Source organism: Arachis duranensis, chromosome 1 (assembly GCF_000817695.3).
Source record: "Arachis duranensis cultivar V14167 chromosome 1, aradu.V14167.gnm2.J7QH, whole genome shotgun sequence".
Lineage (NCBI taxonomy): Eukaryota > Viridiplantae > Streptophyta > Magnoliopsida > Fabales > Fabaceae > Arachis > Arachis duranensis.
Genome location: NC_029772.3, coordinates 41,317,864 through 41,336,461, shown reverse-complemented (window position 1 = coordinate 41,336,461; position 18,598 = coordinate 41,317,864). Strand labels below are relative to the sequence as shown.

Genomic DNA, 18,598 nt, shown 5'->3' with positions numbered 1-18,598 from the left:
TAAGATTAATTATTATGTAATATTATTTTAATTGCAAAATAAAAAATAATTAAATAATTTTATATTACTTGAAAATAATTAAATTACTCGTTAAAATTTTGAAAACATTGTAATAATTAATTTTGTTAAAAACATATTATTATATAATACAATTTTCTTTATCCAAATATTTATAAACATGTATTTTATTTAAGAGTATATACCTATTTTGGTCCTCAAAAAATTTCAAACCAGACATTTTAGTCCTTAACTAAAATTAATTACTCGGTTGGTTCCTAACAATTAATTCCGTCAGTCACTTAGGTCCTTGGCTCCGTTAACTCTAACGGAAGACAAAATGGTCCCTAAAAACTCTAACATGGGACAAAATTATCCCTGACAATTCTAACAAGGGACAAAATGATCCCTGACCCCTTTATTCGAAAACGACACTGTTCTTCCCCGATTTTTATCATATCTCGCATAACCCTAACATTCATACTCTCCTTCTTCACCTTCACAATCTTCTTTTCCATCTTTTCCTTCCTCCTCTTTAGCTCCAAGATTAAGCCATGGTGTAATTGTCACACGTGTCGCACCTACCTCAACATGTCATGGATCACACACTTCCTAAATCCTTGTGACTGGTACATTCACCTCCTCTGTACTTCACCCACCAAAAATATCTACTTCCACCTCTTTGATAACACCACATCCAACTCTGACAACGTCCACAGCATCCTCAAGACCAAGTTCTACAACTATTCCAAGGGCACGCCTTTCTCTACTCTCCGACAAGCAATAAGATTGTTGGACATCAGGACATCATGAGAAGATTCTCCTTCGACATCATATGCAAATTCTCATTTGAAATAGATACTGAGTGCTTCATTCCTTCTTTTCCGAAGTCCAAGTTTGCAGACAGCTTCGACCTCGCATCCAAGCTATTACAACGAGCAATGTCGTCGTTGCCGCTTATATGAAAATTGAAACGATTACTGAACATTGGTTCGGAGAAGAAGCTGAAGGAAACGATCGGAGTGGTGGTGGACAATGTGATCATGGAGATGTTAGGGTAGAGGAGGAGGCAGATGGCAACAATAACAACTAGTCTTAACAAATCAGACTTGCTGTCTAGATTCATGGGATCCATCGAAGACGACAATTAGTTGAGAGACATAGGCATTAGTTTCCTGAGTATAAATTGGTTGAGAACAAGTTGAGGATTTTTTTCTTGTGAACATTAAATTTATAGAGTGTGCATTGTGTAGTTTGAAGTTACAGTGTTAGACTGTTAGTGTTATGCGAGATATGATGGAAATTGGAAGAGAACAGTGTCGTTTCCAAACAGAGGAGATCAGGGACCATTTTGTCCCCTATTAGAGGTGTTAGGGACTATTTTGTCCTCCGTTAGAATTAACGGAGTAAAGGACCTAAGTGACTGACGGAGTTAATTGTTAAGGACCAATCGAGTAATTAATTTTAGTTGGGACTAAAGCGTCCAGTCTGAAATTCTTTGAGAACCAAAATGGATATATACTCTTTATTTAAAATATTATACATAATTAATTTATTTTTTCACACTTTAAATAAACATTTTTGAATTTCTTTATTTATGCTCTTAAAAAATAAAAATAAAAATAAACAACATTATTTTCACTTTTTTAAATAAAGATAAAATTTTAATTCTACAAAAAGCAAAATCTATGGGGTGACATGAAAATTGTATAATTATCATTAACATTTTTATATAATTATATATATGTAATCTTTATATAATTATGTATAGTTTTATTTTCATAAATGTTTTTTACTTTATATGAAATTGATGTTTTAGCTATTATTACAAAGTAAAAATTAAAAAGGTAAAAATAATTATTTAGCTATAATTTAATAAATAATTGACAATTTCAGTAAAAAAAAAGTTTAAATTTCATTCACTTGTGGCTAAAGTTTTTTAATATTGAATAACGAAATATAATTTATGTTAATATTGAGTTATTTTAGTGTAATATATTGATATGAGATATTTAAAGTTAAAATAAATCGTTGATCATAATTTTACTAAAGACAAAATTTTGATATAGCAAGTGAAATCGTGAATTACGGTCTTACAAAAGACAAATTTCTTCTTTCAAAAAAACATGAATACCGATTTCACAATGTAAAAAAAAAAATCCATACTTTAAGAAATTGTGAATACCAATTTCACATTTTAATAATAAGAAGAATGCCCACCGTAAACTTGATTATAAAAAACAACTATAATATACTTAGTTAAAATAGCATTTTTATAATAATAATAATAATTAAACACTGTTCTAAAAAGTTTCCTAATTATCTCCAATCCACGTCATATTTGTCATAATAATAATAACTAAAAAATATTTTAGAAAAAATTATTAAATACTTTTTACCCATTTTATAATAATAATAATAATAATAATAATAATAATAATAATAATAATAATGAAACCTCCATCCATTGATATAATCCTACTTTTATCATTTTTGCAATTTATTTTTTTTATTTTAATCTTTAACAATGGAGTTTCTGAAAATGAGAGAAAGTGAGATAAGAAGTGAGTGTTTCGCTTTTCATTGGAAGAAAGTATTAAATGTTGTATGTGTTGGAATAAATTATTTCATTAATTCAGATCATTCATACTAAATCACCAAAAATATATCATAATACGAAAGCATATTTTTATTCATAGAAATAAAAAATTGACGGAAGGATTATTGCAGTCTTGTGTTCTTTTGATGTTCCTCAACTAAAGCCTTCTGTATCCTTAATAGGGCTTAATTGTGACTCTTCTGATAAGGAAAGAGCGACAAAGGCGGCCACTATTTATATTTGAGCATGTCACCTATTAAACCCTAAAGTCCAAATAAAAATAATATCTAAATTCTAAAGTCCAAAAGATAATATATCTAAAATCCAAAAGATAATTATCTAAAGTCCAAAAGATAATATCTGGTTTTATTCTCATTTAATTCCAAATCAAAAGTAATTATGACTTATTCAACTCACTACAAGAGAGGCGAAGGATACTGGCCAAAAATTGCCGGTCGTTCAACCAGTTGCCGCAAATAACAGATATACCAGCCATTGTAATTCCACTGCCGCATCATTTGATTGATTAGCGGCTACTGCAAGAAGAACCATCGGTAATCAGAACCTTTATATCAATTTTCATTTATTCTATCTCTTTTTTATCTTATAACAAATACCCCTCCCCCAACATCTGCCGAAATCCCTAATCTCTGCTCCACTCTACACCTCTGCGTGGTTACGGAGTCGCGCCGTTGCCGTCCATCCTTCTCTCTCCGGCGTCAACCTTTTGCCTCTCCTCCATATGCACAATGCGTGAAATCCTTGCTTCCTCCTCCACGGTGTGCAAAATCCGTAGTCTCTGCTCCACCGTGCGATTCTGTGTCATCGTGGAGTCGACCCCGTGGCTGCCCATACATCCACCTCTCATCGTTGTCGAAGAAGAAGAAGAAGAAGAAGATTTATACTTTGATGCCATGGAAGAAGAAGAAGATTTCTTTGATGAAATGGATGAAAACAACCATGCTGATGGTGGTGTTGCCGGCGATGATGCTCTTGATGAGTATGAGATAGTTACCCTTTTCTTTTTCTGTTTTTATTTCTTTGAACCCTTTCAGTTATTCATCGAGTTCATATAAAAACCTTTTTTTAATTTATTTATTTAAGAGAAAAATAGAGTATTTGTTTTCATGCTCATAAGGTGTTTGATGATTGTTGCAGCTCACTAAGGTAACTGATACATCAGCTGCACAAGCAAGGAAGAAAAAAGACATTCAGGGTATTCAATGGGATAGATTGAACATATCAAGAGATAGTTGCAGAGTTACAAGGCTTGAACAGTATAAGAATTATGAGAATATTCCTACTTCTGGAGATGCTATAAATGAGGTTTCTTTTTTTTAATATTTTTTGTTTTATCAAATCCTTTTCCTTTGGGATTATGGGAGGCAGGGAAAGATGCAGAAGTAAATTTTGTTTCTTTGTCTCTCAGGATTGCAAAAGGTCTGTGAAGGGTGGAAAATACTATGACTTTTTCTATAATACAATAATGGTTAAACCTACCATCCTTCATTTTCAGGTATGTTTGATTTTTCACATGGTGCTCAGACCTTGTTGCTACTTGATTTTATTCATGTTGATTCTCTCTGTCCACAGCTTGTGGTTGTACAAGCTGACTTGAATCGCCACTTGAAGGCCCTGAAAGACTATTTTCTTTTGGCAAAAGGAGATTTCTTCTAGGTAAAGTATGCAAAGTTATCTATACTACTAACATTTTTCTGCTGATTTGTGTTGATTCTTATTTTTTATTGATCTTTTTTGTTTTTTGTATGAGGATCTTTTGTCCTCATTTTCTTTTGTAATAACCTTTTCTAATTACTAATATTTTGTCTTCTATGAAAAAAATACTAACATTTTTTATACATGCATCATTTTTTGTGCTAGTGTTTCCTCGAGGAAAGTCACCAGCTAATGCGTTTGCCACCTCGGCAATCAATTGCTGAAGCTGATCTTATGGTGCCATTTCAACTGGTTAGTTAACTTTTGCATATGATCTTTACTTTTTAACATGGTTCATCCTTTAACTATTTAAGCTTGTTCATGTTTTAACTACATCAATGAAAGCTGATTCCAATTCCTTGAAATGCAAGCTGCGTTAAAAACTATTGGTGAAGAAGACAAATATTTCTCTAAAGTATCCTTGCGATAAGGTTCTGCCTTCATTTTTAGTTCTTCTGTTTAAGTTAGCTTGGAGCTGTTATGAAATGTTCTTTCCCTCTTCTAGGATGCCATCTTATGGAATCACAGTTAGACCTTCCCTATTAGATGTATCAAGCGCAAACACTTCAGCAGATGGAAGCTCTAGTGATTGAGTATTCTGTCGATTGGCCTTTGCATTTGTTCTTTACTCAAGAAGTCCTCTCTAAGTAAGGTTTTACTCCTATAATATTGATATTAATGGTGGATTCTTTCCTCTTCCTGTCCTGCTTAGATATACCCGATGTGATTGAATTCCCTTCTGAAATGATAAATTTAAAAATTGTTATGGCCTCATAGATACAAATCGTGTTATCAAGGCATACAGGAGATGTTGAATACCTTAAAGGGACCATTGGTTTAGGAGAGACCTCTTTTGTAGAGGATATATCTTGTGAGAGATCATTGGTTATTAATTATGAATAAATCTTGACTATGGTCTTATTTAGTTTAAATGGTCAAGATTAATGAGTTCTTAAAATAAAATTGAAAAAGTCAAATGACTTTATCTATTAATTTTGACCATTTATGTGAGACATGCTAATCCTGTTCTCGTACTATGACAATAATGTGACATTACATGGCTTAATAAAACATGATATTTTTCAATACGTCACTAAATTGTGGGCATCTGTAATGCATCAATATCACTGTGATTTTGCCAAACGCAAAAAGGATCGAGCTAAGAGCCCAACGGCACAGCAGAAATCTTAGCGATCTCGACCAATGTGGCACGTTGGAGAACATCTGGCATTCTTGATCAGAAATCTCCAATTTTATATTCAGGTTGTTTTACATGACTTGATATTTATGCTAAAATTTTTAGATGACTGCGATAATCATTGTTAGAAGTTGTTGTGTGATCTATTACACTAGTTCAGTGCTATTGTGCTAATTATATACTCGTGCACTTAATAACTTAAAATGCTTCATATGAGCAGAAATGGAACAAATGGTGATCAATAAATCTTGTACAATTTATGTTCTTTTTATTTCTGCATATTTCATTTTTGCGCATATTTGTTCAATATATTTACAAATTTTGATGTCATTTTAAATTTGTATGGTTTTTCTTCTGCTTGGGTTAGCATGAGTGATTTTTAAATGTAAATGTAAATTATTAGTTATAGGCAGATACTAATTATTAGTGATTTTCAAATTTGTAAGTGTTATGTTTATCATAATCTAGTAGCAAGTTTACAATTATGTTTATAATAAATGATTACAATTATGTAAATTATGTTTACAATAAATGAGATTACCATTATATAAGTCAATTAATTTGAAATAACATAATTTATGATTATAATTAATATATGTATTGTCCACAAATAAATTAGAAAATTAAATAATTTCCTAACAATCTCCCACTTGGGCTATACATGCATATATTCTTTCTTGACATAATCACATCTTATAAACTTTATGCGCGCATCTGAATGTTATTTCCCTTATTACTTTAACAATCTAGTCCGTCTCATACATTAAATATGGAATTACCGCAACTTTTATCACATTAGTGTCATGACTAAACCACAATGATCACCATATTAATGTATTTAACGATATAGATCAAATTTGGATGAGTAATATGAAAATTACATGTCAAGTGATCTCATACCTGTCTATTTCTAGCTAGTCCAACTTTAAAACTTTATTGAGATAAAAAAACAAAACAAATATTGCAAAATGAACATTTCACATAACATGAAATAAACCATCAACTTAATTCTGCAGAAAAATAATTCAATATCTATCATAGGACATATAGCATAAAATAAACTCCCACTAAACCAAGGCATCACAAATATTGACACATATCCGAGCAGTGTGCTCATGAAAGACTTTAGGGATCAATCCCTTGGTAATGAGTCTACTAGCATATACTCTATTCCCATATGTTCTATGAAAATCTATTTTTCTTGAACTTTCTCCTTGACAACTAAGATCTTGATGTTTATATGATTCGATTTTGTCAAGCTTTTGTTGTTGTTGGAGTATAATACTGCTGACTTGTTATCACAGAATATCGTTAATGGCTTTTCAATGTCATTTACTATACGAAGCTCGGTGACAAAGTTTCGCAACCATATGCCATGTTTGGATGCCTCAAAGCAAGCAACGTATTTTGCCTCCATTGTTGAGGAGGCTACAATAGTCTGTTTATTAGACTTCCATACCATAGCTCCTCCAGCCAAAATGAAGATACATCATGAAGTAGAGCGTCTACTATCTTGGCATCCTGCAAAATCGGAATCAGAGTATCCAATGATCTCCAAATTTTCTGATCTCCGATAAGTAAACATGTAATCCTTTGTTCTCTTCGAATAACGTATTACGCGTTTAACAGCTATCCAATGATCCATATCCGGGTTGCTCAAATATCTACCCAACACTCCCATTATGAATAATATATTGGGATGCGTGCAGACTTGAGCATACATTAAGCTCCCTAGTGCTGATGCATAAGGTTTATTATGCATTATTATCCTCTCAAGATCATTTTGGGGCATTGCTTGAGACTGAACTTGTCTCCTTTAACTACGAGTATGTCCATTGATCTACAACTTTTCATGCCATATCTACTTAATTTTTTTTTGATATAGTTCTTTTGTGATAATCTAAGAATACCTTGAGAGCGATCTCTAAGTATCTCGATTTCTAATAGAAACGAGGCATCACTAAGATCTTTCATTTCGAATTTGTTCGATAGAAATTTTTTTGTTTCATGCAACAAGCCTATATCATTACTGGCAAGTAGAATATCATCAACATATAAGCCCAAAAAGATGTATTTACTCCCATTGAACTTGCGGTATACACACTCATCTATGATATTTACTTCAAAACCATATGAGGTAATGACTTGATGAAACTTGTGATACTATTGACGGGAAGCTTGTTTGAGACTATAGATGGATTTCTTTAACTTACAAACCATAGATTTTGAATCACCTAATACAAAATTTTCTGGTTGTACCATATACATCATTTTATCAATGTCACCATTGAGAAACGCTGTCTTTACATCCATATGATGTAACTCCAAGTCAAAATGAGCTACTAGTGCCATTATGGTTCTAAAAGAGTCTTTCGATGATACCAGAGAGAAAGTCTCTTTATAGTATATGCCTTCTGATGAGCGGATAATTTATACGCTTTTTGGCATTGTTTTTAGGTAGTTTTTAGTAGGATCTAGCTACTTTTAGGGATATTTTTATTAGTTTTTAGGCAAAATTTACATTTCTGGACCTTACTATGAGTTTGTATGTTTTTCTGTGATTTCAGGTATTTTCTGGCTGAAATTGAGGGACTTGAGCAAAAGTCTGATAGGAGGCTGACAAAGGACTGCTGATGCTACTGGATTCTGACCTTCCTGCACTCGAAATAGATTTTCTGGAGCTACAGAACTCCTAATTACGCGCTCTCAACTATGTTGGAAAGTAGACATCCAGGGCTTTTTAGCAATATATAATAGTCCATACTTTGTTTGAGTTTAGATTACGCAAACTGGCGTTCAACGCCAGTCCCATGCTGCATTCTGGAGTCAAACGCCAGAAACACATCACAAACCAGAGTTAAACGCCAAAAACACGTTACAACTTGGCGTTTAACTCCAAGAGAAGCCTCTGCACGTGTAAAGCTCAAGCTCAGCCCAAGCACACACCAAAGTGGACTCTGGAAGTGGATTTCTGCATTTAGACTTATTTCTGTAAACCCTAGTAACTAGTTTAGTATACATAGAACTTTTTACTATTGTACTAGGGGTCTTGGCTTTTGATTGATCTTTAATCAGTGCATGCGATTTTAGACCTTCAAGGGGGGCTGGCCATTCAGCCATGCCTGGACCATCACTTGTGTATTTTCAACGGTGGAGTTTCTACACACCATAAATTAATGGTGTGGAGCTCTGCTGTACCTCGAGTTTTAATGCAATTACTACTATTTTCTATTCAATTCAGCTTATTCTTGTTCTAAGATATTCGTTGCACTTCAACCTGATGGATGTGATGATCTGTGACACTCATCATCATCCATCCTTATGAACGCGTGCTTGACAACTACTTCCGTTTTACCTTAGACCGAGCGTGTATCTCTTGGATTCCTTAATAAGAGTCTTCGTGGTATAAGCTAGAATTATTGGTGGCCATTCCTGAGAATCCGAAAAGTTTAAACCTTGTCTGTGGTATTCCGAGTATGATTCAGGGATTGAATGACTGTGACGAGCTTCAAACTCGCGATTGTTGGGCGTAGTGACAGATGCAAAAGAATCAACGGATTCTATTCCGACATGATCGAGAACCGACAGATGATTAGTCATGCTGTGACAAGAGCATTTGGACCATTTTCACTGAGAGGATGGGAAGTAGCCATTGACAACAGTGATGCTCTACATACAGCTTGCCATAGAAAGGAGTAAGAATGATTGGAGGAAGACAGTAGGAAAGCAGAGATTCAGAAGGGACAAAGGATCTCCATACACTTATCTGAAATTTCCACCAAGGATTTACATAAGTATCTCTATCTTTATTTTATGCTTTATTTATCTTTATATTCGAAAACCATTATAACTATTTGAATCCGCCTGACTGAGATTTACAAGATGACCATAGCTTGCTTCATACCAATAATCTCCGTGGGATCGACCCTTACTCACGTAAGGTTTATTACTTGGACGACCCAGTGCACTTGCTGGTTAGTTGTGCGAAGTTGTGAAGAATGTGAGTGAACCATAGTAGTGTGCACCAAGTTTTTGGAGCCATTACTAAGAATTGTTCAAGTTATGAAAAGTGTAAATCACAATTTTCCCTATCAAGTTTTTGGCGCCGTTGCCGGGGATTGTTTGAGTTTGGACAACTGACGGTTCATCTTGTTGCTCAGATTAGGTAATTTTCTTTTCAAAAATTTTTCAAAAATCTTTCAAAAATTTTTTCTTTGTTTTCGTTTTTCCAAAAGAAATATTTTAGAAAAATCCAAAAAAATTAATAAAATCATAAAAACCAAAAAAAAGGTTTTGTGTTTCTTGTTTGAATCTAGTATCAATTTTTAAGTTTGGTGTCAATTTCATGTTTTTAAAATTTATGCATTTTTTCGAAAAATCCATGCATGTGTTCTTCATGATCTTCAAGTTGTTCTTGATAAGTCTTCTTGTTTGATCTTCATATTTTCTTATTTTGTGTCTTTTGTTGTTTTTCATATGCATTTTTGCATTCATAGTGTCTAAGCATTGAACATTTCTAAGTTTGGTATCTTTCATGTTTTCCTCTCTTGAAAATTTTTTAAAAAATAAGTCTTGATGTTCATCTTGATCTTCAAAGTGTTCTTGGTGTTCATCTTGACGTTCATAATGTTCTTGCATACATCTTGTGTTTTGATCCAAAATTTTCATGTTTTGGGTCATATTTGTGTTTTTCTCTCTCATCATTAAAAATTTAAAAATCAAAAAAATATTTTTTCCTTATTTTACTCAAAATTTTCGAAATCTTTGAGTTGACTTGGTCAAAAAATTTTTTAAATAAGTTGTTTCTTGTTAGTCAAGTCAAGATTTCAATTTTAAATATCTTATCTCTTCAAAATCTTTTTCAAAATCAAATCTTTTCTTTTTCTTTTTATTATTTTCAAAAATTCTTTAAAAATGATTTTCAAATTCTTTTTCTTAATCTCATTTCAAAATTTCCAAACTTTACTAACAATTAATGTGATTGATTCAAAAATTTGAAGTTTGTTACTTTCTTGTTAAGAAAGGTTCAATCTTTAAATTCTAGAATCATATCTTTTAGTTTCTTGTTAGTCAAGTAATCAATTTTAATTTTAAAATCAAATCTTTTTCAAAATAAATTTCAACCATATCTTTTCAATTCATATCTTTTTCAAAATCAATTTCAAAAATCTTTTCTAATTTCTTATCTTTTCAAAATTGACTTTCAAATCTTTTTCAACTAACTAATTGACTTTTTGTTTTACTATTTCTTATCTTTTTCAAAACCACCTAACTACTTTTCTCTCTCTAATTTTCGAAAATTCCTCACTCTTTTTCAAAATTCTTTTAATTAACTAATTGTTTCAAATTTTAATTTTAATTTTATTTCTTCTCTCAATTTTCGAAAATCAATCACTAACCATTTTTCAAAAACAATTTTCGAAAATTCTCTCCCTCTCATCTCTTTCTATTTATTTTATTTATTTACTAATACTTCTCTTCATCTTAAAATTTGAACCATCTCTTCTCTTCTGTGTTCGAATTTTTCTCATCCTTCTTCTATTCTTTTCTTCTTCTACTGACATAAAGGAATCTCTATACTATGACATAGAGGATTCCTCTTCCTTTTCTGTTCTCTTCTTATTCATATGAGCAGGAGCAAGGACAAGAACATTCTTGTTGAAGCAGATCCTGAACCTGAAAGGACTCTGAAGAAGAAACTAAGAGAAGCTAAAGCACAACAATCTAGAGAAAACCTTACAGAGAATCTCAAAAAAGAAAGAGACATGGCCGAACCCAATAACAATGGTGGAGGCGTAAGGAGGATGCTTGGTGATTATACTACACCTACTTCCAATTTTTATGGAAGAAGCATCTCAATCCCTGCCATTGGAGCAAACAATTTTGAGTTGAAGCCTCAACTAGTTGCTCTGATGCAACAGAACTACAAGTTCCATGGACTTTCATCAGAAGATCCCTATCAGTTTTTAACTGAATTCTTGTAAATCTGTGATACTGTTAAGACTAATGGATTAGATCCTGAAGTTTACAGGCTCATGCTTTTCCCTTTTGCTATAAGAGACAGAGCTAGAACATGGTTGGACTCACAACCTAAAAATAGCCTGGACTCTTGGGATAAGCTGGTCACGACCTTCTTGGCCAAGTTCTTTCCTTCTCAAAAGCTGAGCAAGCTTAGAGTGGATCTTCAAACCTTCAAGCAAAAAGATGGTAAATCCCTCTATGAAGCTTGGGAAAGATACAAGCAATTGACCAAAAAGTGTCCTTCTGACATGCTTTCAGAATGGACCATTTTGGATATATTCTATGATGGTCTATCTGAATTCTCTAAGATGTCACTGGACCATTCTGCAAGTGGATCCATTCACCTAAAGAAAACGCCTGCAGAAGCTCAAGAACTCATTGACATGGTTGCGAATAACCAATTCATGTACACCTTTAAGAGGAACCCTGTGAGTAATGGGACGCCTCAGAAGATGGGAGTTCTTGAAATTGATGCTCTGCATGCCATATTGGCTCAGAACAAAATGTTGACTCAGCAAGTCAACATGATTTCTCAAAGTTTGAATGGATGGCAAAATGTATCCAACAGTACTAAAGAGGCATCTTCTGAAGAAGAAGCTTATGATCTTGAAAACCCTGCAATGGCAAAGGTAAATTACATGGGTGAACCTTATGGAAACACCTATAATTTCTCATGGAGAAATCATCCAAATTTCTCATGGAAGGATCAACAAAAGCCTCAACAAGGCTTTAATAATGGTGGAAGAAACAGGCTTAGCAATAGCAATCCTTTTCCATCATCTTCTCAGCAACACACAGAGAATTTTGAGCAGAGCCCCTCTAGCTTAGCAAACATAGTCTCTGATCTGTCTAAGGCCACTTTAAGTTTCATGAGTGAAACAAGGTCCTCCATTAGAAATTTGGAGGCACAAGTGGGTCAGCTGAGTAAGAAGATCATTGAAACTCCTCCTAGTACTCTCCCAAGCAATACAGAAGAGAATCCAAAAAAAGAGTGCAAGGCCATTGATATAATCAAAATGGCCGAATACAAAAAGGAGGATAAGGACGTGGATCCCAGTGAGGAAGACCTCCTGGGACGTCCTCTGAACAATAAGGAGTTCCCTATTGAGGACCTAAAGGAATCTGAGGCTCATATAGAGACCATAGAGATTCCATTAAACTTCTTTCTACCATTCATGAGCTCTGAAGAGGATGAAGATGTAACTGGAGAGCAAGTTACTCAATATCTAGGAGCCATCATGAAGTTGAATGCCAAGTTATTTGGTAATGAGACTTGGGAAGGTGAACTTCCCTTGCTCATTTGTGAACTAGATACATGGGTTCAGCAAACTCTACCTCAAAAGAAACAAGATCCTGGTAAATTCTTAATACCCTGTACCATAGGCACCATGACCTTTGAGAAGGCTCTGTGTGACCTGGGGTCAGGTATAAATCTTATGCCACTCTCTATAATGGAGAAACTGGGGATCTTTGAGGTACAGGCTGCCACATTCTCATTAGAGATGGCAAACAAGTCAATAAGACAAGCTTATGGATTGGTAGAGGACGTGTTAGTGAAGGTTAAAGGCCTTTACATCTCTACTGATTTCATAATCCTAGACACTGGAAGGAGAAGGATGAAGGCATCATCCTTGGAAGACCCTTCCTAGCCACAGCAGGAGCTGTGATTGATGTTGACAGAGGTGAGCTAGTCCTTCAATTGAATGGGGACTACCTTGTGTTTAAAGCTCAATGTTATCCTTCTGTAAATCAAACTCTAAGTTTGGTGTTGGGAGGTCCCAACAATGCTCTGAACATCTGTGAAGCTCCATGAGAGCTCACTGTCAAGCTATTAACATTAAAGAAGCACTTATTGGGAGGCAACTCAATTTTTATTTATCTATATTTCTATTGTTCTTTTATGTTTTATTAGGTTTATGATCATGTGGAGTCACAAAATAATTGCAAAAATTAAAAACAGAATCAAAAACAGTAGAAGAAAAAGCACACCCTGGAGGAAGAGCTTACTGGCGTTTAAACGCCAGTAAGGAGCATCTGGCTGGCGTTCAACGCCAGAATAGAGCATGAATCTGGCGTTGAATGCCAAAAATAAGCAGCAGTCTGGCGTTTAAACGCTAGGATTGCACCCTGAGGAAAGCTGGCATTTAACGCCAGAAACAAGCATCAGGCTGGCGTTTTACGCCAGAAACATGCTACATCTGGGCATTTAACGCCAGAAACAATCATCAATCCGGCGTTAAACACCAGGATTGCATACAGAGGGCGTTTTACACACCTAATTGGTGCAGGGATGATAAAGCTTTGACACCTCAGGATCTGTGGATCCCACAGGATCACCTCAGGAATTGTGGACCCCACAGGATCCCCACCTACCTCAACTCACCTTCTCTCCTCATCACACAATCCAATAACACTCTTCCCCAAACACCCTTCACCAATCACCTCAATCTCTCTTCCCCATCACCTTTTCACCACTCACATCCATCTACTCTTCCCCATAAACCCCAGCTACTTTCAAATTCAAAATCTCTTTCCCACCCAAACCCACGCTAAATGACCGAACCCCACTCCCTCTCCCTCCACTATATAAACCCCTCCATCCTTTTTCATTTTCACACAACACAACCCTCTCCTCTCCCCTTGGCCGAAACCCACACATCTCTCCCTCTCCTCCATATCTTCTTCCTCTTCTTATATTCTTTCTTTTCTTTTGCTCGAGGACAAGCAACATTCTAAGTTTGGTGTGGTAAAAGCATAGCTTTTTTGTTTTTCCATAACCATTGATGGCACCTAAGGTCAGAGAAACCTCTAGAAAGAGGAAAGGGAAAACAAAAGCTTCCACCTCCGAGTCATGGGAGATGGAGAGATTTATCTCAAAAGCCCATCAAGACCACTTCTATAAAGTTGTGGCCAAGAAGAAGGTCATCCCTGAGGTCCCTTTCATGCTCAAGAAAAATGAGTATCCGGAGATCCGACATGAGATCCAAAGAAGAGGTTGGGAAGTTCTTACCAACCCCATTCAACAAGTCGGAATCTTAATAGTTCAAGAGTTCTATGCCAATGCATGGATCACTAGGAACCATGATCAAAGTATGAACCCGAATCCAAAGAATTGGCTTACAATGGTTCAGGAAAAATGCTTAGATTTCAGTCTGAAAAATGTGAGGTTGGCATTCAACTTACCTATGATGCAAGAAGACGCATGCCCCTACACTAAAAGGGTCAACTTTGATCAAAGGTGGACCAAGTCCTCATGGACATATGTATGGAAGGAGCTCAATAGAAAAGAGACTCCAAAGGCAAGCCGGTTCAATTGAGAAGACTGGACCTTAAGCCTGTGGCAAGAGGATGGTTAGAGTTCATCCAACGCTCCATCATCCCTACTAGTAACCAATCCGAAGTTACTGTGGATTGGGCCATCATGATCCATAGCATCATGATTGGAGAGGAAGTAGAAGTTCATGAAGTCATCTCTCTAGAACTCTACAAAGTAGCTGAAAAACCCTCCACCTTGGCAAGGCTAGCTTTTCCTCATCTCATTTGCTATCTATGCTACTCAGCTGGAGTTGTCATAGAAGGAGACATCCTCATTGAAGAGGACAAGCCCATCACTAAGAAGAGGATGGAGCAAACAAGAGAGGCCATCCATGGATCTCAAAAGACGCATGAGGAAGCTCATCATCAAGAAATTTCTGAGATGCCTCAAGGGATGTATTTTCCTCCAAACAACTATTGGGAACAACTTAACACTTCTCTAGAAGGATTGAGTCATGACATGACCCAATTAGAGGTGGAACACCAAGAGCACTCCATCATTCTCAATGAAATTAGAGAAGATCAAAGAGCTATGAGGGAGGAGCAACAAAGGCAAGGAAGAGACATAGAGGAGCTCAAGGATGCCATTGGTCCTTCAAGAAGAAGACGCCATCATCACTAAGGTGGACTCATTCCTTAACTTCCTTGTTCTTATCTTTCTGTTTTTCAATTTTTGAGCTTCATGTTTGCCTATGTTTGTGTCTTTACTACATGATCATTAGTGTTTAGTAACCATGTCTTAAGGCTATGAATAATTCCATGAATCATTCACCTTTCTTAAATGAAAAATGTTTTTAATACAAAAGAACAAGAAGTACATGAGTTTCGAATTCATCCTTGAAATTAGTTTAATTATATTGATGTGGTGACAATACTTTTTGTTTTCTGAATGAATGCTTGAACAGTGCATATTTTTTATCTTGTTGTTTATGAATGTTAAAATTGTTGGCTCTTGAAAGAATGATGAAAAAGAGAAATATTGTTGATGATCTAAAAATCATAAAATTGATTCTTGAAGCAAGAAAAAGTAGTGAAAAAGAAAAAGCTTGCAAAAAAAAGGTGGCGAACAAAATTATGAAAGAAAAAGAAAAAGCAAGCAAAAAAAGTCAATAGCCCTTAAAACCAAAAGGCAAGGGTAAAAAGGATCCAAGGCTTTGAGCATCAATGGATAGGAGGGCCCAAGGAAATAAAATCCAGGCCTAAGCGGCTAAATCAAGTTGTTCCTAACTATGTGCTTGTGGCATGCAGGTCCAAGTGAAAAGCTTGAGACTGAGTGGTTAAAGTCGTGATCCAAAGCAAAAAGAGTGTGCTTAAGAGCTCTGGACACCTCTAATTGGGGACTTTAGCAAAGCTGAGTCACAATCTGAAAAGGTGCACCTAGTCATGTGTCTGTGGCATTTATGTATCCGGTGGTAGTACTGGAAAACAAAGTGCTTAGGGCCACGGCCAAGACTCATAAAAGTAGCTGTGTTTAAGAGTCAACATACTTAACTAGGAGAATCAATAAGACTATCTTAACTCTGAGTTTCTATAGAAGCCAATCATTCTAAACTTCAAAGGATAAAGTGAGATGCCAAAACTGTTCAGAAGCAAAAAGCTACAAGTCCCGCTCATCTAATTAGAACTAATATTCATTGATATTTTGAGATTTATAGTATATTCTCTTCTTTTTATCCTATTTTATTTTTAGTTGCTTGGAGACAAGCAACAATTTAAGTTTGGTGTTGTGATGAGCGGATAATTTATACGCTTTTTGGCATTGTTTTTAGGTAGTTTTTAGTAGGATCTAGCTACTTTTAGAGATGTTTTTATTAGCTTTTATGAAAAATTCACATTTCTGGACTTTACTATCAGTTTATGTGTTTTTCTGTGATTTCAGGTATATTCTGGCTGAAATTGAGGGACCTGAGCAAAAGTCTAATAGGAGGCTGACAAAGGACTGCTGATGCTGTTAGATTCTGACCTCCCTGCACTCGAAATGATTTTCGGGAGCTACAGAACTCCAAATGGCGCACTCTCAACTGCGTTGAAAAGTAGACATTCAGGACTTTTCAGCAATACATAATAGTCCATACTTTGTTTGAGTTTAGATTACGCAAACTGGCGTTCAACGCCAGTCCCATACTGCATTCTGGAGTCAAACGCCAGAAACACGTCACAAACCAGAGTTAAACGCCAAAAACACGTTACAACTTGGCGTTTAACTCCAAGAAAAGCCTCTGCATGTGTAAAGCTCAAGCTCAGCCCAAGCACACACCAAAGTAGGCTCCGGAAATGGATTTCTGCATTTAGACTTATTTCTGTAAACCCTAGTAACTAGTTTAGTATACATAGAACTTTTTACTATTGTACTAGGGGTCTTGGCTTTTGATTGATCTTTAATCAGTGTATGCGATTTTAGACCTTCAAGGGGGGCTGGCCATTCAGCCATGCTTGGACCATCACTTATGTATTTCAACGGTGGAGTTTCTACACACCATAGATTAAGGGTGTGGAGCTCTGCTGTATCTCGAGTTTTAATGCAATTACTACTATTTTCTATTCAATTCAGCTTATTCTTGTTCTAAGATATTCGTTGCACTTCAACCTGATGGATGTGATGATCCGTGACACTCATCATCATCCATCCTTATGAACGCGTGCTTGACAACTACTTCCGTTTTACCTTAGACCGAGCGTGTATATCTTGGATTCCTTAATCAGAGTCTTCGTGGTATAAGCTAGAATTATTGGTGGCCATTCTTGAGAATCCGAAAAGTCTAAACCTTGTCTGTGGTATTCCGAGTAGGATTCAGGGATTGAATAACTGTGACGAGCTTCAAACTCGCGATTGTTGAGCGTAGTGACAAATGCAAAAGAATCAATGGATTCTATTCCGACATGATCGAGAACCGACAGATGATTAGTCATGCTGTGACAAGAGCATTTGGACTATTTTCACTGAGAGGATGGGAAGTAGCCATTGACAATGGTGATGCCCTACATACAGCTTGCCATAGAAAAGAGTAAGAATGATTTGAGGAAGACAGTAGGAAAGCAGAGATTCAGAAGGGACAAAGGATCTCCATACACTTATCTGAAATTTCCACCAAGGATTTACATAAGTATCTCTATCTTTATTTTATGCTTTATTTATCTTTATATTTGAAAACCATTATAACCATTTGAATCTGCCTGACTAAGATTTACAAGATGACCATAGCTTGCTTCATACCAACAATCTCCGTGGGATTGACCCTTACTCACGTAAGGTTTATTACTTGGACGACCCAGTGCACTTGCTGGTTAGTTGTGCGAAGTTGTGAAGAATGTGAGTGAACCATAGTAGTGTGCACCAAGTTTTTGGAGCCATTGCTAAGAATTGTTCAAGTTATGAAAAGTGTAAATCACAATTTTGCCTATCACCTTCCTTTTGAGTAAAGCCTTTAGTAATCAGACGAGCTTTATATCTCTCGACATTATTTTTAGAATCCCATTTGGTTTTAAATATCCATTTACAACCAATTGGTTTCACACTTTCAGGTAATTCTATGAGATCCCAAATGTCATTGTCTTTCATAGACTTCATCTTTTCTTTCATGGCATCGATCCACTTTTCAGAGTTAGAACTTTGCATGACTTGAAGAAAATTGATTGGGTCATTTTCTGTCAAATCAATGTGATCACTACAAAAAAAAGGCCTATGGTCACGGTAAAAAACCGTGACCATAGCTAGTAAAAAGGGTGACCATCGATCTATGGTCACGGTTTTT

At 35.4% G+C, this 18,598-nt stretch overlaps 1 protein-coding gene and 1 non-coding gene across 2 annotated transcripts; one reads left to right on the top strand and one right to left on the bottom strand.

Moving 5' to 3' along the window:
- Positions 1-3,345: 3,345 nt before the first annotated feature.
- LOC107486981 (uncharacterized) lies at positions 3,346-4,905 on the top strand. Its single transcript, XM_016107567.3, has 5 exons — positions 3,346-3,606; positions 3,755-3,922; positions 4,026-4,112; positions 4,478-4,564; positions 4,777-4,905. Exons 1-5 carry the CDS (start codon positions 3,346-3,348, stop codon positions 4,903-4,905), a joined length of 732 nt encoding a protein of 243 aa, XP_015963053.2.
- A 6,772-nt stretch (positions 4,906-11,677) lies between these two features.
- Positions 11,678-11,785, bottom strand: LOC127742477 (small nucleolar RNA R71). Its single transcript, XR_008003752.1, has one exon. It is a non-coding gene; the product is annotated as a small nucleolar RNA R71 (small nucleolar RNA).
- Between the last annotated feature and the right edge of the window lie 6,813 nt (positions 11,786-18,598).